Below are 20518 nucleotides of genomic sequence, written 5' to 3' on the forward strand. Positions count from 1 at the left end.
TAAGTGTAGAGGCAACACGTCAATATCTCCAATTACGATATATATCAATGTACTACATTTTAATATTAAAGTTTGTTAAGAATTTGTTTAATAATTAATTTTACTGTCTCTATATTTTATTCTTCTTAAAATGAAACTATCCAGATATTCGTAAAAACCATGACCACTTTTAAGAAATTCAAGTTGAAATCGAAACCTTTGAAGATCATAAAAATTTACTTGAAAAGATTGTTAATTTTTTCTCTATAGAACACTAAACATGTGTTGACCAGACGTGACACGGTACCGAAAATATATAGAAAAGTCACGGAGTATGCAAATAATGAACGTCATGTTCTGTTTTGTGTATAACAATCCATAACTAAAATACATGAGTATTACTTCTTTCTCACGTTTTTGAAATCGTTTTTTGGGGTTTTTCCAAAACAAGGATACTCAAGCATAAACTGCATATATGGTTGTCATAAAACACAGAAAAGTATTTTTGGCCTACAACATAAAAAAAGGTTACTCGTTCTCGAATATACCTATATAATACCTGAAATCCTTGATAAAAATAGCTTTTCCCCGAGACAATTGTTAAAGTAATTTATAGTTAGCAGTTTAGCACAAAATGTATTATATTTTAAAATATAATGATGGAAAAAATAAATAAACTGCTTATATTGGCTTAAAATGTTAAAGATAAAATTAATTCCTTCGTAAAAAAATTTGTTGGCCCTGAAAAGGGCCGATTGTTTTCGGAGAGATCAAGATTGATTTACTTGGAGCTGGTGTACTTGGTGACAGCCTTGGTGCCTTCAGAGACGGCGTGTTTGGCAAGTTCACCAGGAAGGAGAAGCCTGACAGCGGTTTGGATTTCCCGGGAGGTGATGGTGGACCTCTTGTTGTAGTGGGCCAAGCGGGAAGATTCGGCAGCGATACGTTCAAAGATGTCGTTGACGAAGCTGTTCATGATGCTCATGGCCTTGCTGGAGACTCCAGTGTCGGGATGAACTTGTTTCAACACCTTGTAGATGTAGATGGCATAACTTTCCTTCCTCTTGCGCTTCTTTTTCTTGTCAGTCTTGGTGATATTTTTTTGAGCCTTGCCGGCTTTTTTCACAGCTTTTCCACTTGCTTTAGGAGGCATTTTGGATATTCAGAGACAAACACGTGTAAACTCAATGAGAATACGGAGTGAATTGATGCTCGGCCAACAAACCGGGTTTCTTTTATGTCCTGTCGCAGTGGCTATGCTACATTGTGATTGGTTCGTGCACTCGTTGTAAATGCCCACCTGTCACAGTATTGTGGTAGAAGAATAGTGGTGGGGGACCCTAATGGAAGTGCATAAATAGTCGATTTTACTGAAATTTTTGTATTAGTCATCCAACCTTTGAGTTGTTCGTTTCGTTGTAACTAAACTAAATCGAAAAATGTCAGGACGTGGAAAAGGAGGCAAAGTCAAGGGAAAGTCAAAGACTCGTTCCAACAGAGCTGGACTTCAATTCCCAGTTGGTCGTATCCATCGTCTCTTGCGCAAGGGAAACTACGCTGAGCGAGTTGGTGCTGGAGCTCCAGTCTACCTCGCAGCAGTAATGGAATACTTGGCTGCTGAAGTTTTGGAATTGGCAGGAAATGCCGCTCGCGACAACAAGAAGACCAGAATCATCCCCCGTCATCTCCAACTTGCCATCAGGAATGACGAGGAATTGAACAAACTTCTTTCTGGAGTCACCATCGCTCAGGGTGGTGTTCTTCCCAACATCCAGGCTGTGCTATTGCCCAAAAAGACCGAAAAGAAAGCTTAAATTTCTACCAACATCCTCTCTCAAACAATCGGCCCTTTTCAGGGCCATCAAATCTTTTTTACGTGTGAATCTTGAGTTCCTTTCATTGTTTTTTTTCATTATAATACATTCGTATTAGACGGTTGCCATGTTTTAATTACATTTGAAATATTTTGTTTTCCAATCTCAATGTCACTTAACTTAGATTATATTAAAATAAGAACAAGTAGTAACTGTTAAAATAACTAAAGCTATGTAAAATTTTTAATGAACTTTTGAATGGCCTACATTACGCTCTTTGCTCATTTGTGATTTATAATATTTTGGAATACTATTTGGTTAGCGTTATCGTATAATTAGTATGATTTTCAGATTACATATAAGCCTGTAGCAATCTTATAGTGGAGTCCAATTTCCGTCTACAGTATAGGCTTCAAAAAACAAGATGAACAAAGCTAATGTTTCACTTTATTTTTTTGAAACTGGGTATCTAAGTGTTTTTGAGATCGCTGTTTACGAACATAAAGTTACTTTTTAAAAGTGATACGTAGTGAAATAGACCTGAATTATAAATAAATGAAATTAAACTTAAACTTTTGTGAGAATTAAAATTCTTTTTATACTTTGAAGCAAAGCAAAAGCGCTTCGAAAGCAGCTAACAAAAAGAGATAATTCGGGCGACTGTGGGAAATACATTATATAGCTATGAAGTAAATCGAGATAACCCAGAGCTGGCAGAGGGTTAAAGATTATATAATTATTATATATTTATTTTAAACAAAATTTTTATTATTCGTATTTTTTATAACTATAAAATATTTATTTATTAATTAATAATTTATAAACTATTTATTTCATAAAAATTATAGAAAGCAATTCAATATTTTATTCAGCACTCATTCACTATGTCATCTTCAATATCAGTTAGTATTAAAATATTTTTTATAGAATGGTGAAGGAACAAATATTGTATCACAATCTTTATACAAGATGTCATATTCTTTCTCCAATCTCAGTTCATTTAGAATTGCTTCTAATATTTCATAGATTTCTTTATTTAAATCTTGCATTTTATCATGAGTTGCAGATGAGATCATACCCGTTAAGATAAGAATTAATTCGGCGGTTTTAGTTTTTTCTTTAGTTATTAAAAGTTTTATAAAATCTTCATATATTATGTCTAGTTCAGACATATCACGACTCAAGAATATCAGACTACAGAAATTCAGAAGAAGACTTTTATTTTTTGTACAATATAGAAAATCTTTCTCAATATGTCGTGAGAGTCTGTGCATTACGTGGGCAATACATATGAATAAATGGGTTAATTTGTCTGTCAATTTTTTGTTTTTTGTTAAATAGTTGAAGGATTTTATAAGGTATTCCGTTATTGTTGTATTATTTCATTTCAGAAGAATTCCATGAATTGATGGCCACGACAAATCTACAACAATTCCCTGAAAGAAAAGCCATTGGAATCCCCTCCGAATGATAAAATCTTTATATTCTTTAAAAAATGCACTTATTGGTTTTGTATTTTGTTCTACAGTAAAAATTTCTGTAGCTGGCATATTTGAATCTTTTAATCTACATGCTATGATAACTTTACTACTGTTTAAATCTTAAGGTAATCTGTATGCATTATTATCTTTAATGGTAGGGGTTTTGCTTATATTTTGCTTCATATTAACAATAAGCATAAGAAACAATATTTTTGCAAATTTTAATTTTCTCTAAATGAATAAAATATTAATGTGCATGGGCAACTCAAAATATTTAAGAAAATATAATTAATTACTATACATTTTTTCTTAGCATTTTATTTGTTTCTGGGCTAAACCACATTTTTCTTAGGAACTGGTGTTTCCATTATTAATTTGCTATATTTTCTTCTTGAACTATTCGTTTTTCCATTACTTATTTATTCTCCATCTTTTTTTTCATCTTCTGAAGTACTAACATCCTCAAAACTGCTATTTTCTTCTATCTTGAAATAGCAATTATTTTTAGATTCATTAGAATAATCATTTCCGCGGTTGGAAATTAGAGGATCTGTAGTTTCATGGGGGACAAAACTGAAGTACCTGGGAGTGACGATGGACAAGCGTTTGAGTTTCGGCCAACATATTAACATCTCGTCACTCCAAGCCACCGAATGCATGGGAAACCTTTCGAGGATGATGCCCAATATCGGTGGCCCCAGGGAAAAGAAACGTAGACTAGTGGCGACTGTGGTTCAATCAAAGCAGCGTTACGCTGTCCCTGTTTGGGCTTTGGCCCTAAAGTTCCACAGCATCTCTGACAGGCTCCTCGCACTCCAGAGAGACCCGACACGGAGAATTGTGTTAGCCTACAGAACGGTGTCTACTTGCGCTGTTCTGGTACTCGCTGGATTACCGCCAATAAATCTATTGGCGATTGAAAGAAAGGAGATCTTCCATCTTAACAACGATATTGAGTGTACTTCATAGCATAGCGATACACTCAAAGCGATAATACGCAGAGAGTCCAGAAGTAGACTCGTTCAGAAATGGCAGGAGAGATGAGATGGGGAGTCTAAAGGTAGGTGGACCTACCGCCTGATTCCCCTCCTCGCCACATGGTTAGATAGGAAACACGGTGAAGTTGGCTACTCTTCCGCTAGAGAATGGATATGCTTATATAACATCGGGAGCTATAGTCCTTAAGGACCCAGGTATCCCTTCTCTGCCTCGAGCATGAAGATAAGCGCAATTCTGAAGTTGGCTACTACCTTACACAAGCGTTGTCAGGTCATGGTTGTTTCGGACAGTATTTTTATCGATTTAAAATAGAAGCAGACGCGAGATGTGAGTATTGCAACGGTTCGGGTGTCGACGAAGCAATACACACTGACGACGCGGAGCACACGCTCTTTTTCTGCGGGCACTGGCGTAAACTTAGGCAAGCCATGTTCTCAGCTGTGGGCACTGAAGTCACAGCCGAGAGCATGGTTTCTATTATGTTGCAGAGCGCGGACTCTTCGAGGAGCGTTGAGTCCTTCATTACAACTGTAATGAGGACGAAGGAGGTTAACCTGGAGAAATCCTGCTGTTCGGCTGGGTGCACGCACGGGACGGGGGAGACCTTAACTGGCTCTCCTTCCTCTGGCGCTGGAACTCAGTTAAGGATTTAGGACCGAGAGCAACGGTAAGGAGACTTCCACTGGTGATGTATAAAGCTTAATAGCAGTTCCGCCAGTGGAGTTAAAGTCTCAAAAAGGGTGTGGTTTTTAGTGGGTCGACCAGAACAAGAGCGGTCATCCCCACATAACCTGAGAGTACGTTCTCCAGGTATCTGACTTGGAAGTAGGCCTCCAGGGTTATGAAGATTTTCCACTTCCCTCGTAAAAAAAATCATTGTATTTATCATCATGATCATCATCATGATCTTCACCATTGTAATGATTATTATCATTTTAATAATGATTATCATCATCATGTTCATGAACATAATCATAATGGTGATAATTATGATGATGATCATGATCATGATGGTAATGATAATTATCAAAATGAAGATTATGATGATGGTAATGATTATTATGATGATCATCATAAAGGTGATGATAATGATGATTAATATCATGACGGTGATCATAATGATGATGGTAGTTATCATAATTATGATAATTATCATCATAATCCTCAACACCATCATGATCGTTATCATGATGATGATGATGATAACAATCATAATGATGACCATACTGATGATGATAAGCATAATGATAATGATCATTAATGGTGATGATCATAATAATGATAAGCATCATCATCATTATGATCACCATCATTATAATCATCATCATTATCATCACCATTATGACCATAATCATCATGTTCATCATCATCATGAGCATTATTTTGATTATTATCATCAGCATCATGATCATAATCATGATGATCATCATTATGATCATGATGCTGATAATAATAAACAAATTCACGATCATGATGAAGATCATAATGATGATGATTATAATGGTGATGTTAATGATGATGATAATGATCATGACGATGACAATGATAATGATCATGCTGATGATCATAATTATTTTAACGATGTTGGTTATAATGATGATCATCATTATTATGATCATCCTCATTATGATCATGATGATAATCATCATAATTATGATTATCATTATTTTAATCCTCATTATGATCATGATGATAATCATCATAATTATGATTATCATTATTTTAATCCTCATCATGATCATCACCATCATAAACATCATCATTATGATTAGCATTATTATAATCATCATCAATTTGATCATTACTATTATGATAATCATCATTATGATCATTATCATTTTGATAATCATGATCATTATCATCATTATAATCATTGCCATTACGATAATCATCATCATCATTATGAATATTATCATCATGATCATCATCATTATGAACATTATCATCATGTTCATCATCATAATGGTGATGATCATGATGATGATGATGATAATAATAATCATGATAATGATGATGATAAACATAATGCGATGATGATCATTCGGATAATGATCCTAATGGTGATCATGATCATGATCATGATGGTAATGATCATTATAATGATTATCATGCTGATGATGATGATGATCAAGTTGATGATAATCATAATTATGATGATGATAATCATTATGATCATCATCATAATCATCATGACCATTATAATAGTCATCATTATGACCAAAATCGTGAAAATCATTATGATCATCACCATAATCATCATCATGATCATTATCATAGTCATCATCATGATCATCATTATTATGAACATCACCATCATAATCATCATCATTATTATCATTATCATTTTGATAATCATGATTATCATCATCATGTTCATCATTATGATCATCATTTTGTTTATTATTATCAGTATCATGATCATGAAGATGATGATGATGATGATCATGATGCTAATGACAATAATCAAATTCATGATCATGATGATGATGCTGAACATAATGATAATGATCATAATGGTGATGATCATGATGATGGTGATGATTATTATGATGATCATCAAAATGGTGATGATTATTTATTTAATTTCTTTTATTCTTTTTAAAGGAAGAATGATTAACATCATTGACTCGCATGAATAAACCCCAAATTTCATTTAACATAAGGGTGATTCTACAAACGAAGGACGAAAATGAAGAATATGTGGACACAACATTTTTTCTCATTTAAAGTCTGAAAAGTACTTTAACTTCAAGTTAATGACACTAAAAATTATTTCTGAAAGTGGCCAGACAAAATATTAAAAATTACATAATTTATGGTTGTTTATAAACAATTTATCCAGGAAATTATGATCGTGTTTAGAAAATTCACATTATCACAAAAAATAATGGATGGATTTATACAAAATTTATTATTCAGGGGTTTTGCGGGGTCGCTGATTACGAATCCGATGTCAGTTTTTCAAAATTCAAAATGGCGGATCCTTATATACGGCTTATGAAAAAACTTAATATATTTGTCTGAAAATAATTACTCGGGGGTTTTCGGGCTCGCTGAAAATGAATCCGAAGTCAGTTTTTCAAAATTTAAAATGGCGGATGCAACATGACGGACAAATATTTCAAATCACTGGAAACTACTTACTTGCTAACTTTTCAGGGTAGCTGGTATCGATTCCGACGTCAGTTTTTCATATTTAAAATGAGCAGATCTACTGTATTAAACGAGTTTGTAAAAAAATTTTCGATTTTAATTAAATTTTAAATCCAGAAGTTTTTTAATTATTAATAACTTATCTAAAGTCTAATTTTTAAAATTCCACAATTTTTAAGATATTTCTTTAAAAAAGTCAAATTTTGAAAATCTGGATTGAAACTCGTAATCTGGTAATTCTGAAAAGAAAAGTAAGGAATGAAACATTTTTTGCACGTATAATTTTGATAAACAGGTTAATTTAAATTAAAAAGTTTTTTCAAAATTCGTTTGCCATATTGGATCTGCCATTTTGAATTTTGAAAAACTGACGTCGGATTCGTAATCACCGACCCCGAAAACCCCCGAGTAACGAATTTTACAAGGTTCAATAAAAGGTATCGCTTTAATTATTAGTAATTTGTTTATATAAATTGTTTATAACAAATTACGTGTGTTCTACTAAAACATAATTTTACAAATCACAAATCTGTAGGAGTACTTCAAGTGTCTAATAATAAAAAATATTTCGATTTTGTTGTGATATTCATACGATTCACGCAAGAAAAAGGTACTTATTATTTGTTTATTTATAAGCAATTCTATCCGATAGAGAATTCAAATTTGCAATATATAAGCCTATGAAAGGACCTAAAAATAATATTTTTTGCAAAAAATTGATGCAAGACGAATGAGAATTTGTCTGGTCACAACACAATTTTGGTCACAAATTGAGAAATCTTGGTTAATAGAATAACAGAATAAATAAAACGCGCGTGGTATCACATTTAGTTTAGTTTAATTAACTACAATAATGAACTGTAACAACATCAGAATGTTGATTTTTAATAATTTTAACGTGTTTTCAACTGCCAGACGAATGATGACAAAATCTAGGGACAAAATTCAAGAAGATATTTTAAAAATAAGGTATAAAGTAATGTCATAATTATTTCCACATTAATAATCTACAACTATTCAAAATTACTAATCCAGTATGAATTTTCCGCTAAACACTTGAAAAATAATATTTTTTCACAATATGAACTGTCAATTACACTGCGGGACATGCCAGACGAATGAGAATTTATCACTTTGATGTGTATTTTTTGCAAGAAATATTTTTTTTCATCGGCTTCTTTTTAGTGCCACAATAGAAACCATTTAGATTTACAATTTTCATCAAAAATAAAATTATTTTTTTCAAAATTAATATATAAAATAAGCTTGGCCGCTCATAATTCCCTCGTTTGTAGAATCACCCATAAATATTATTTGACATAAAACTCACTTCACTTAAATTTAAATTAACATAATTGTACATTGACCTAAAGTATATTTGGCATAGTAGTCACTTGTTATAAATTTCATTTGACACAAAATTCATATAACATAAATTCCATTTGATATAAATTTTATTTGATGTAAATCTCATTTGACATAGAACTTATTTAATATAAAAATTAATTGGACATAAAACTTATTTGTCATTAAAATAGCATTGGCTATCCTTGTCTTACATATAAGCTTCTGTGTGTGGGGAAAGGACAGACGAAGCAACATTTATGACAAATGAATGTTATTACAAATAAGTTTTATGTCAAATGAGATTTATATTAAATCGGGTCAAATAAGTGGTGTAACCCCTTAAAAAAATACTAACCCTACAAACACAAAAAGAAACTTAAAATAAATAAAACAAGAAACAAACACAAAAAATATGTTTAAACTTATTTTTTTTAAATTATAAAAAGTAGAGAGGATTGAAGTTTTGATTTTTCAAAACATAGTTACACAGCAACTTTCGCACAAGAAAGTTTAGAAATATACTGATCACGAATCTTTCGAGGGTCAGTGTGGAAGGCCCAAAGTAAAAACCCCCACTTTTCTATTCCTACTTCCAACATTTTAGTAGCATAAGGGAAGGGCCAATCATCGTTTTACGACTTTTCCCCTGAAATGTACAGTACAGGAAAATCTTCCACAAAACAATTTTAGTGGGAGGTTGTCTAATAAGAGGATTTTCTAGTTTTCCCTTGAATGACTATCGTATAAGAATATTTGTATTAAAAAGCATAATAAAGAAACGTTGATTTCCAAGAAATACAGAACGCTTATAAATAATAAGAATATAAAATATAATGCTAGGAACTCATAATTCGTACGTAAAAAATATTTGTTGGCCCTGAAAAGGGCCGATTGTTTGAGAGAGGATGTTGGTAGAAATTTAAGCTTTCTTTTCGGTCTTCTTGGGCAAAAGCACAGCCTGGATGTTGGGAAGAACACCACCCTGAGCGATGGTAACTCCAGAAAGAAGTTTGTTCAATTCCTCGTCATTCCTGATGGCAAGTTGGAGATGACGGGGGATGATTCTGGTCTTCTTGTTGTCGCGAGCGGCATTTCCTGCCAACTCCAAAACTTCAGCAGCCAAGTATTCCATTACTGCTGCGAGGTAGACTGGAGCTCCAGCACCAACTCGCTCAGCGTAGTTTCCCTTGCGCAAGAGACGATGGATACGACCAACTGGGAATTGAAGTCCAGCTCTGTTGGAACGAGTCTTTGACTTTCCCTTAACTTTGCCTCCTTTTCCACGTCCTGACATTTTTCGATTTAGTTTAGTTACAACGAAACGAACAACTCAAAGGTTGGATGAATAATACAAAAAATTTCAGTAAAATCGACTATTTATGCACTTCCATTAGGGTCCCCCACCACTATTCTTCTACCACAATACTGTGACAGGTGGGCATTTACAACGAGTGCACGAACCAATCACAATGTAGCATAGCCACTGCGACAGGACATAAAAGATACCCGGTTTGTTGGCCGAGCATCAATTCACTCCGTATTCTCATTGAGTTTACACGTGTTTGTCTCTGAATATCCAAAATGCCTCCTAAAGCAAGTGGAAAAGCTGTGAAAAAAGCCGGCAAGGCTCAAAAAAATATCACCAAGACTGACAAGAAAAAGAAGCGCAAGAGGAAGGAAAGTTATGCCATCTACATCTACAAGGTGTTGAAACAAGTTCATCCCGACACTGGAGTCTCCAGCAAGGCCATGAGCATCATGAACAGCTTCGTCAACGACATCTTTGAACGTATCGCTGCCGAATCTTCCCGCTTGGCCCACTACAACAAGAGGTCCACCATCACCTCCCGGGAAATCCAAACCGCTGTCAGGCTTCTCCTTCCTGGTGAACTTGCCAAACACGCCGTCTCTGAAGGCACCAAAGCTGTCACCAAGTACACCAGCTCCAAGTAAATTTTGATCTCTCCGAAAACAATCGGCCCTTTTCAGGGCCAACAATTTTTTTTACGAAGGAATTAATTTTACCTTTAACATTTTTAAGCCAATATAAGCAGTTTATTTATTTTTTCCATCATTATATTTTAAAATATAATACATTTTGTGCTAAACTGCTAACTATAAATTACTTTAACAATTGTCTCGCGGTGAAAAGCTGTTTTTGTTGTAAAGAATTTCAGGTATTATGTAGGTATATTAATGTAATGTAATATATGTGTCCTGACGCGGTGAAAGGGACCTTACGGTTCCAAAGCAAATTTTACAGGAGAGGCGCTCGAAGTGTAGCACGAAAATAGACATTTGAGTAGTGGGGACGTACAACTGCAAATCAGCACCACTGCTCACCACTACAACGCTACACTCATATGTCTGTGAGCATGCTACCTTCGTGCATCTTCGGCTCTACCATATCTTGTACCTCCCTACTCTTTCTAAGCTCTGATGTAAACATTGCCCTGGGCCCGGCAAATGGATTCAGTTTATATTAAAGTTAATTGATTAATTTTTATTGACAAAATAATACGTAAATAACTTGAAATATCTTGTTCGGATTTGTCGGATTAATTAGATGAGGGCGAGCTGATTAAGAAGCATCTCCATTTTTAAAAGTAATTTTGTGGTTATAAAAGTTGGATTTTTGACAGTGGCCCAGAAGGTGGCGCCAATTCTAGCTAGTGGCCGCTGCTGAACTAACTTACCCCAAATTACTCCACTTTAAATCTTTAATAAAATAATTTCCTCACAATATTATTGCAAAAATAATATTCCTCTATTATTCCTCCAAATGCCAACTCGAAATACTTTATCCTTTAAAGATGAGAAGAAATTTACGAAACCCCTTTTTGACAATGTTTAAACATTTTTTTAATAATTATTTATTAATTCTCTGAAAATCGTTGTTATCAAATAAAATTAATTTTTATTATTTATTTTATCAACAGAGAAATTTTCAATTTTTACTTTTCTTACAACAGTAAAAATAACATTACTTTTGCTGTATAAATAAGTTATATGTCTTGAATTTAAAATATAAATTATTATTATTATTATACATTATTAAAATAATGAAAATCTAATAAATTGTTTATTGCAATTTTACTGGCTTTAATATGAGATAAATCCATTTTCCGGGCCCAGCGCAATGTATACATCAGAGCTTAGAACTAGTGGGGAGAGACAAGAAATGGTAGAGCCGAAGATGCACGAAGGAAACACGCTCACCGATATACGAGGGTAGCGTCGTAGTGGTGAGCAGTGGTAGTGGTTTTGCAGTAGCCACGAGGCGCCCGAGAATACGCGGAAAAGTACTTATGTTTAAAGCTATATAACACAATAAGTATTTGAAGGAGACAAATTTTAATTGTTGGAAATGAAAAAGCAACTCAAAAACTATCGATTGGTATAAAAAAATAAAAATCGATTTATTTAATCATAAGGTCCCTTTCACCGCGTCAGGACACATATTATGTTCTTTTTCAGAGAGGTAAGTAAAAGTACTGAGAGAGAGCATTTTTTATTTTGCATTCAAATAGTCTTTCGTGTTTTATGACAACCATATTGCGGTTTATGCTTCAGTATCCTTCTTTGGGAAAAACCAAAAAAAGTATTTCATAGCCGATATTTGATGCTTTGTATAACTAGTACCTTGACTTTTGTTGGTTTAAGTGAGTCATACTCCTATCTCGTCAACATGTGTTTAGTATTCTATATAATGTAAGCTTCTATAGCGTTTCAAGTGGTATTTTTTTGTCCTTTGAAGGGTTTATATTTTAGAGGGAAAGAAAATTTGGGATTAAATTTTCCTTTTGCTATTTTACTTGATTTACAACAATTCTGACTAGTGTTTATAGAGGAAAACCAAAAACTTTTCTACGTAGACTCAAAAAAATCAATGTTTTCAGGTACAATAAAAACGAGTTAACTACATTTGCTTTCCAATTTTATTTACTTTCCTACCTTTAAGTAATCGAACCAATTATCAACAGAAAACTATCCTTTTGTCTTTAAAAAAAAAGAATTCCAAAGTTAGAAAATTTGGTGGCCCTGAAAAGGGCCGATTGTATGCAGATGATGATGACGTGTATATTTAACCGCCGAAACCATAAAGGGTGCGGCCTTGACGTTTCAAAGCATAGACGACGTCCATGGCGGTGACAGTCTTCCTCTTGGCGTGCTCGGTGTAAGTGACGGCGTCACGGATCACGTTCTCAAGGAACACTTTGAGAACACCACGAGTTTCCTCGTAGATCAATCCGGAGATACGTTTCACTCCACCACGACGAGCCAAACGACGGATGGCTGGCTTGGTGATACCTTGGATGTTATCACGCAAAACCTTGCGATGCCGCTTTGCTCCTCCTTTTCCCAAACCTTTACCTCCCTTTCCGCGACCAGTCATTTTTGCAGATAATAAAGTTCGTACGTCAAACTCGAACGAAGAACAAACTGAGAATGCTTTTCGAGGGAAGTGAGCATTATTTTATAACATCGTGTGGCACACTTCTCCCACCACAATTTCAATCTACCAATCGTGTTGCTAGTTTCCCCTCCCTTTAGCTGCTTATTGAACAGAAGGGTCGAAAGTCCATAAATACAGCATTTTTCCCGAAAATTTCATTGTTTTGTTAGTCTCCGAACTTACAGCATCGTCATGGCACGTACCAAGCAAACCGCTCGTAAATCTACCGGTGGTAAGGCACCAAGGAAACAACAATATTTGGAACCATGTCCAAATTGTTGGCATCTGTGGCACTGTGTAGCTTTTCTTTTGCTTCGGAATTTTTCCCATTTAATTTTGACATATAAGATGTCCTTGATGTTGAAGGCATCACTCGGTTTAGTTGAGTCATCTAATACGACCATGTAGAATGGATGGAGTTGTGGTTTTTCAGTTGACGTCTTCATTTGCACACACTTGGTAACAGAAATCCCTTTGCCTTTTAAGTCATTTCCACTCCTTTTCACATTGGTTTGTTGCTGGGTTGTTTCCATTTCATTCGGTTTTTCCTCGTTTGTTTCTTCCTCGTCAATTTGAAGGGGTTCGAATTTGTTTCGAGTCTCAATTCCTTTGAAAACTTGCTTTTTTGCATTTTCCATAGTAATGAGATGATCAGATGATCTTCTTTTCAAATTCATTTTTTTAAAAATATTTTACGCCTGCGCTAAAGCGCCTTCCGTTGACTGTAATAACGCGCGCCACACGCCTTCGTTATTGCAGGAAAATATGTTATAGAGGGTATAGTAGTACGAACACAACGAAGGTTCGAAACAGAAAAAATCAATAATCTGCTTTTCGATGGAAGTGAGCATTATTTTATAACATCGTGTGGTACACATCTCCCACCACAATTTCAATCTACTAATAGTGTTGCTAGTTTCTCCTCCCTTTAGTTACTTACTGAACAGAGGGGCGAATGTCCATAAATACAGCATTTTCCCCGGTTGATTTTTTCTATGTGGGATAAGTAGGTTTCACAGCCAGAGTAATTTGCGGGATGATTTCCTTTACAATTGACGCATCTTGCAGGTTCATCTTTGGTTTTTTACATTCACTTGTTATATGAGGTAGTAGGCACTTGACACATCTGGGTTTATTAAAACAATTTTTAGTACCATGTCCAAAATTTTGGCATTTTCTACACTGAGTAACTTGTCTGTTATTTTTGTATTTCTCCCAGGATACTCTCATGTAACACACAGTTTTAATTTTATATACATCACTGATTTTAACACTTTTATCTAGCATAACTATAAATAACGGATTGTAATTTTCAGGATCATTTTTCCGCTTCATTTTCACTACTTCTGCTTTAATTCCTTGTTCCATTAGTGAAGATTGGATATTTTCATCTGCATGATGGACTATTTTAATATCACTAAATGATCTATTATTATCCATTTATTTCCTGAACAATTTGAGCAAGGGCCATTACCCTATCTGTTTTGTTTTCACATTTCATTAGTCTATCTCTAATTTTATACGCTAATTGGACTAATTTACTAAGATCACATATATTATTTATATCACTAAATACCTTGTATATTTCCTGTATTTGCTGAACAGGATCAGTTTCTGCAGATTGTTTCCAGATGTTCCTTGTTTGGTCTCCGTATGAAACTTCTTGTTGTTGAGTTGGTGTGTTTTTTGGTTTAAGTTGCGGATAATTAATTGAATTCATTTCTGGCACTGGCACTGTTGCTGTTTTGACTGCATGATGTGGTTCCTTTTACCTTTCCATTTTTTCAATGTGCTGTAGGTAAGCTGGACATTTTGTATAGTTGGCCGGATGTTCACCATTGCAGTTTACACACTGCGGATTTTCTTCTTTGGTTTTAACACAATCTTTTGTGATGTGTCCTTTTGTACACTTGACACACCTAGGTGGATTTTTGCAGTTATTGGATCCATGTCCAAATCTTTGACATATATGGCACTGTGTTGTTTTCCTTGGATTTTTGTATCGTTCCCACTTTACGCGCACATACATCACTTGTTTAATCATAAAGGCTTTGTTTATTTGTTCTCCTTTTTGTAGTGTAATTTTGTAAAAAGGATTTATTTGTTCCGAATTTCCTGTTATCCTCATTGTGGTATATGTTGTTGCTTGAAGTCCCTGGTTTTGCAAGTCAGTTAGCACTTCACTGTCCTTTAATTTTGGTAATCCTTTGATTACCAAACTGATTATTTTTTCTTCCTTACTTGCAAATGTGTGATATGCAGTTTTAGCTTTGTTTAAAAGCCATATAATATAATCACGGTCATCAGAGTTTTTCGCATGCAATATGTAACCCCATCGTTACAGGCCAGGAACCGTCGCTCTCCGTGAGATCCGTCGTTATCAGAAGAGCACTGAGCTCCTCATCCGCAAACTTCCTTTCCAGCGTTTGGTTCGTGAGATCGCTCAAGATTTCAAGACCGACTTGCGTTTCCAGAGCTCTGCTGTGATGGCTCTCCAGGAGGCTAGCGAGGCTTACCTCGTCGGTCTCTTCGAAGACACCAACTTGTGCGCCATCCACGCCAAGAGAGTCACCATCATGCCAAAAGACATCCAATTGGCTCGTCGTATCCGAGGAGAACGTGCTTAAATTTTTTACAACAACCTTCAAAAATACAATCGGCCCTTTTCAGGGCCAACACATTTTTTTACGTTGAAATTATTTTCTTCCCAACTGCTCCATTAATTGATCTTTATAAATAAAAAATAAATAAATTCTTATGTACTGATGCCCACATAGCACAACTTCTTGCTGTGAGGTTACTATAAGGATATCTGTAGGGTTTGTAAGGTTTCCGTGTAAGCCTACAGTAAACTTGAGGTAATCTTAAAACTTCCGCCTTACAATAAGCTTACACAGTAAAGCTAAGGTAAGTTTACACAGGAAGGTCGTGGTAAGTTTACATGGTAAGGTTGTGGTAAGCTTACACAGTAAGGTTGTTGTAAGCTTTCCGTAAGGTTACTGTATGGTTGCTGTAAGGTTACTGTGAACATAAAGTAATATGAAAATATATTAAAAATAATTACATTATAATATATTATATATTATAAATTTTTTTTTAAAATTATATATTTGGAAAAGTACTTCATGAACCCCAATAGGGTTTGTTAATAGTATATTATGTGGCAAGCACGTAAAGTAGTACTTTTTAGGTGAGGATGTAATTTTCAGTACGAGCTGTCGTTAGTGCGACGTAGGTGAGACGAAGGCGAGCTGTAGGTGAGATGAAGACGAGCCGAAGGCGAGTCGAGTCGAGCCGAAAGCGAGCCGAGTCGAACCGAAGTCGCACAGACAGCGAGTATTGAAATCATCCGAACCTAAAAATTACTACGTGCGAGCCACATACGCTATTTTTTTCGCCATTGTTATGAAAAAGTGAAACAATTTTAAAGAAAAAAAATAATAAAAATTGATAAATAAAATAAAAGCAAAAAAAAAAATTATGCAAAAATTAACAACTGCCTAAAAAAGACTTTATAGGGCAGTTTACTGCCTAAAAAAGACTTTATACGGCAGTTTGCTGCCTAAAAAAGTCTTTTTTAGGCAGTTGGCCCAAACTGCCTTAAAAAGTGCTACTTTATCTGCCCAAAACAGGCACAAAAAAGACACTTTTTCATGTCAATGGCGAAAAAATAAAATTTACTGCGCAGCCGTATGTACCATAGGAAACTACTGTGCATAAATATTAATAAAATTTATTTATTAACAACATTCTATGTTTACAGTAACCTTACATCAACCGAAAAAATTAATTTTTCATTGATTGGTGATTTTGTTAGAAAAAAGTTTTCTGTATCAGAATCACCAATCAATAAAAAATCTATTTTTTCGGACGTAAGGTGCCTTTTAATTTTTTAGGTCATATATACATAAACTATATAAACATAAACTCTTTATTGAAGCATGTAAATTTTCTTTTATTTTTCAAGTCCATGGCTAAAAAAAAATTCTTTAAGCGATAAATTAATTTAAAATTTATAAATTTATACATATAACAATGCTAAAATAATGTTTAAATTTTTTTCATTATTGATCAAGACATTTATTCTACACGTTTGCGCTTCCAAATCACAAATTTGAACTGATGCTAAAATTAAACTACTCGTAACACCTTCAATATATTGTTAAAATATAAAAAAATTAAATATTCATAAAGGGGAACAAATAGAGAATTAATTTAAAAACTCAAATTTTTAACAATAGAATTTGTTAACATATTTTTAACAATTTTTGAAACTTGGTACGCTCGATCAATGTAAGCAGAGCTTCGAAAAATGTTTAATTCTACCTAAGAATGACGTAAAAATAAAAAACATTTTTAATTAGTCAAAAAGTACAATAATCGTTTAATTGAAATTAAAGATATTTCCAACAATTTATTAAAGCGTTAACACTTAAAAGTTAACAAATATTTTGAATGTCGTTCCCAAGTTATCGAGAATTTGAACGGCAAGCGGTGAACGATCGGAGGGGTCTTTCTCCACCGTCCGTGCAATTGCCTAGGTCACCGATCGTCAGGGCAAAAATTTACGTTTCTCTTTCACCAGTTGCATTGAGAGTATCTCAAAAGTTCTTAAACTTTTTTTCGAATAGTTTCATTATCGAAATGACTGATAAAGTAGAATCACCAGCTGCGCCTGCAGTTGCAACTCCTAAAAAGGCTGCAGCTGCAAAGGCAAAAAAGCCACGCGCTAAAGCCAGTCATCCACCAGCATCCGAGATGGTTAATGCAGCCATCGCATCTTTGAAGGAAAGAGGTGGCTCTTCCCTGCAAGCCATCAAGAAATACATCGCTGCCACCTACAAAGTCGATGTCGAGAAGCAAGCCCCTTTCATCAGAAAGTACCTCAAAGCTGCAGTTGCCAATAAGGCCTTGATCCAAACTAAAGGAAAAGGAGCTGCAGGATCCTTCAAATTGAACGTCACCAAGGCTGAAGGTAAAACTAAGCCCAAGGCTAAGACTCCTGCTGCTAAACCCAAAGCTGCTGCTCCTAAGGCTAAGAAAGCAGCTTCTCCGAAAAAGGCTGTGGCAGCCAAGACCAAGAAAGCTGTTGCCGAAAAGAAGAAGACCCCGAAAGTTGCGGCAAAACCACCAAAGGCAAAATCCACCGCTGCCAAACCTAAAACCACTAAAGCTGCTCCAAAAAAGGCAAAAGCTTCCCCGAAGAAAGCTGCAGCACCAAAAGCAAAAAAGCCCGCGGCAAAGAAGGTTGCCAAGAAGTAAGAAGGTGAAAATGTTATTCTTATGACATTTTCAAATGATGATTGTAAACAAACGGCCCTTTTCAGGGCCACCACTCGTTTTATACGAAGAAATTTCTTTTGATCTGTTAAACAATTCATTCTTTTTTAATTATGTTACAATAGTTTCTGTTATTTTTACGATACTGAAGTTTACAATGCTTCATAATAAAAACAGTGAATATAGAAATCAAGGCATATGAAATAAGTAATATTAAAACAAAAAAATATCAAAAATTAGCGTTTATCAATAAACTATTTAATTTATTAATGAGTAGCCAGATGTGGGATACAAGATGTAGAATCCAAGATGTGGGATACAAGATGTAGGATTCAAGATGTAGGATCCAAGATGTGGGATACAAGATGTAGGATACAAGATGTAGGATACAAGATGTAGGATACAAGATGTAGGATACAAGATGTAGGATACAAGATGTAGGATACAAGATGTAGGATACAAGATGTAGGATCAAAGACGTAAGATCCAAGACGAAGGATCCAGGATGTAGGATCCAAGATGGGGGATCTAAGATGTGGGATCCCAGATGTAGGATTCAAGATGTAGGATCCAAAATGTAGGTTCTAAGATGTGGGATCCAAGATGAAGGATTCAAGATGTAGGATCCAAGATGTAGGATACAAAATGTAGGATCCAAGATGTAGAATCCAAGATTTGCGAATAAGGACACTCCTACACTCTGGATCCTACACTCTGGATCCTACACTCTGGATCCTACACTCTGGATCCCACACTCTGGATCCCACACTCTGGATCCCACACTCTGGATCCCACACTCTGGATCCCACACTCTGGATCCCACACTCTGGATCCCACACTCTGGATCCCACACTCTGGATCCCACACTCTGGATCCCACACTCTGGATCCCACACTCTGGATCCCACACTCTGGATCCCACACTCTGGATCCCACACTCTGGATCCCACACTCTGGATCCCACACTCTGGATCCCACACTCTGGATCCCACACTCTGGATCCCACACTCTGGATCCCACACTCTGGATCCCACACTCTGGATCCCACACTCTGGATCCCACACTCTGGATCCCACACTCTGGATCCCACACTCTGGATCCCACACTCTGGATCCCACACTCTGGATCCTACACTCTGGATCCACACTCTGGATCCTACACTCTGGATCCTACACTCTGGATCCTACACTCTGGATCCTACACTCTGGATCCTACACTCTGGATCCTACACTCTGGATCCTACACTCTGGATCCTACACTCTGGATCCTACACTCTGGATCCTACACTCTGGATCCTACACTCTGGATCCTACACTCTGGATCCTACACTCTGGATCCTACACTCTGGATCCTACACTCTGGATCCTACACTCTGGATCCTACACTCTGGATCCTACACTCTGGATCCTACACTCTGGATCCTACACTCTGGATCCTACACTCTGGATCCTACACTCTGGATCCTACACTCTGGATCCTACACTCTGGATCCTACACTCTGGATCCTACACTCTGGATCCTACACTCTGGATCCTACACTCTGGATCCTACACTCTGGATCCTACACTCTGGATCCTACACTCTGGATCCTACACTCTGGATCCTACACTCTGGATCCTACACTCTGGATCCTACACTCTGGATCCTACACTCTGGATCCTACACTCTGGATCCTACACTCTGGATCCTACACTCTGGATCCTACACTCTGGATCCTACACTCTGGATCCTACACTCTGGATCCTACACTCTGGATCCTACACTCTGGATCCTACACTCTGGATCCTACACTCTGGATCCTACACTCTGGATCCTACACTCTGGATCCTACACTCTGGATCCTACACTCTGGATCCTACACTCTGGATCCTACACTCTGGATCCTACACTCTGGATCCTACACTCTGGATCCTACACTCTGGATCCTACACTCTGGATCCTACACTCTGGATCCTACACTCTGGATCCTACACTCTGGATCCTACACTCTGGATCCTACACTCTGGATCC

The 20518-nt window shown here is 35.8% G+C and overlaps 8 protein-coding genes and 1 pseudogene across 8 annotated transcripts; 6 read left to right on the forward strand and 3 right to left on the reverse strand.

Annotated features, from left to right (window-relative positions):
• Positions 1 to 724: 724 nt before the first annotated feature.
• LOC127284138 (histone H2B) lies at positions 725 to 1195 on the reverse strand. The gene has a single exon (XM_051309439.1). It carries the CDS (start codon positions 1130 to 1132, stop codon positions 761 to 763), a length of 372 nt encoding a protein of 123 aa, XP_051165396.1. The 5' UTR covers positions 1133 to 1195; the 3' UTR covers positions 725 to 760.
• A 148-nt stretch (positions 1196 to 1343) lies between these two features.
• On the forward strand, positions 1344 to 1826 carry LOC127284134 (histone H2A). The gene has a single exon (XM_051309432.1). It carries the CDS (start codon positions 1419 to 1421, stop codon positions 1791 to 1793), a length of 375 nt encoding a protein of 124 aa, XP_051165389.1. The 5' UTR covers positions 1344 to 1418; the 3' UTR covers positions 1794 to 1826.
• A 2042-nt stretch (positions 1827 to 3868) lies between these two features.
• LOC127284066 (uncharacterized) lies at positions 3869 to 4243 on the forward strand. The gene has a single exon (XM_051309352.1). The coding sequence runs from the start codon at positions 3869 to 3871 to the stop codon at positions 4241 to 4243; it is 375 nt and encodes a 124-aa protein (XP_051165309.1).
• A 1274-nt stretch (positions 4244 to 5517) lies between these two features.
• On the forward strand, positions 5518 to 6045 carry LOC127284067 (histidine-rich glycoprotein-like). Its single transcript, XM_051309353.1, has one exon. It carries the CDS (start codon positions 5518 to 5520, stop codon positions 6043 to 6045), a length of 528 nt encoding a protein of 175 aa, XP_051165310.1.
• A 3595-nt stretch (positions 6046 to 9640) lies between these two features.
• On the reverse strand, positions 9641 to 10107 carry LOC127284136 (histone H2A). Its single transcript, XM_051309437.1, has one exon. The coding sequence runs from the start codon at positions 10065 to 10067 to the stop codon at positions 9693 to 9695; it is 375 nt and encodes a 124-aa protein (XP_051165394.1). The 5' UTR covers positions 10068 to 10107; the 3' UTR covers positions 9641 to 9692.
• Positions 10108 to 10305: 198 nt separating this feature from the next.
• LOC127284137 (histone H2B) lies at positions 10306 to 10768 on the forward strand. The gene has a single exon (XM_051309438.1). It carries the CDS (start codon positions 10355 to 10357, stop codon positions 10724 to 10726), a length of 372 nt encoding a protein of 123 aa, XP_051165395.1. The 5' UTR covers positions 10306 to 10354; the 3' UTR covers positions 10727 to 10768.
• Positions 10769 to 12829: 2061 nt separating this feature from the next.
• On the reverse strand, positions 12830 to 13234 carry LOC127284141 (histone H4). The gene has a single exon (XM_051309442.1). The coding sequence runs from the start codon at positions 13167 to 13169 to the stop codon at positions 12858 to 12860; it is 312 nt and encodes a 103-aa protein (XP_051165399.1). The 5' UTR covers positions 13170 to 13234; the 3' UTR covers positions 12830 to 12857.
• A 187-nt stretch (positions 13235 to 13421) lies between these two features.
• Positions 13422 to 15885, forward strand: LOC127284133 (uncharacterized; annotated as a pseudogene).
• A 1934-nt stretch (positions 15886 to 17819) lies between these two features.
• LOC127284062 (histone H1C-like) lies at positions 17820 to 18561 on the forward strand. Its single transcript, XM_051309346.1, has one exon. The coding sequence runs from the start codon at positions 17874 to 17876 to the stop codon at positions 18489 to 18491; it is 618 nt and encodes a 205-aa protein (XP_051165303.1). The 5' UTR covers positions 17820 to 17873; the 3' UTR covers positions 18492 to 18561.
• The last annotated feature ends 1957 nt before the right edge of the window (positions 18562 to 20518 follow it).

Source organism: Leptopilina boulardi, unplaced genomic scaffold, assembly GCF_019393585.1.
Source record: "Leptopilina boulardi isolate dan_hultmark-lab unplaced genomic scaffold, ZJU_Lbou_2.1 LbouV2_318, whole genome shotgun sequence".
In the NCBI taxonomy this organism is placed as follows: Eukaryota; Metazoa; Arthropoda; class Insecta; order Hymenoptera; family Figitidae; genus Leptopilina; species Leptopilina boulardi.

Coding starts and splice junctions, on each gene's coding strand:
- LOC127284138 (XM_051309439.1), bottom strand. CDS start 1,132: ATGCCTCCTAAAGCAAGTGGAAAAGCTGTGAAAAAAGCCGGCAAGGCT.
- LOC127284134 (XM_051309432.1), top strand. CDS start 1,419: ATGTCAGGACGTGGAAAAGGAGGCAAAGTCAAGGGAAAGTCAAAGACT.
- LOC127284066 (XM_051309352.1), top strand. CDS start 3,869: ATGGACAAGCGTTTGAGTTTCGGCCAACATATTAACATCTCGTCACTC.
- LOC127284067 (XM_051309353.1), top strand. CDS start 5,518: ATGATAATGATCATTAATGGTGATGATCATAATAATGATAAGCATCAT.
- LOC127284136 (XM_051309437.1), bottom strand. CDS start 10,067: ATGTCAGGACGTGGAAAAGGAGGCAAAGTTAAGGGAAAGTCAAAGACT.
- LOC127284137 (XM_051309438.1), top strand. CDS start 10,355: ATGCCTCCTAAAGCAAGTGGAAAAGCTGTGAAAAAAGCCGGCAAGGCT.
- LOC127284141 (XM_051309442.1), bottom strand. CDS start 13,169: ATGACTGGTCGCGGAAAGGGAGGTAAAGGTTTGGGAAAAGGAGGAGCA.
- LOC127284062 (XM_051309346.1), top strand. CDS start 17,874: ATGACTGATAAAGTAGAATCACCAGCTGCGCCTGCAGTTGCAACTCCT.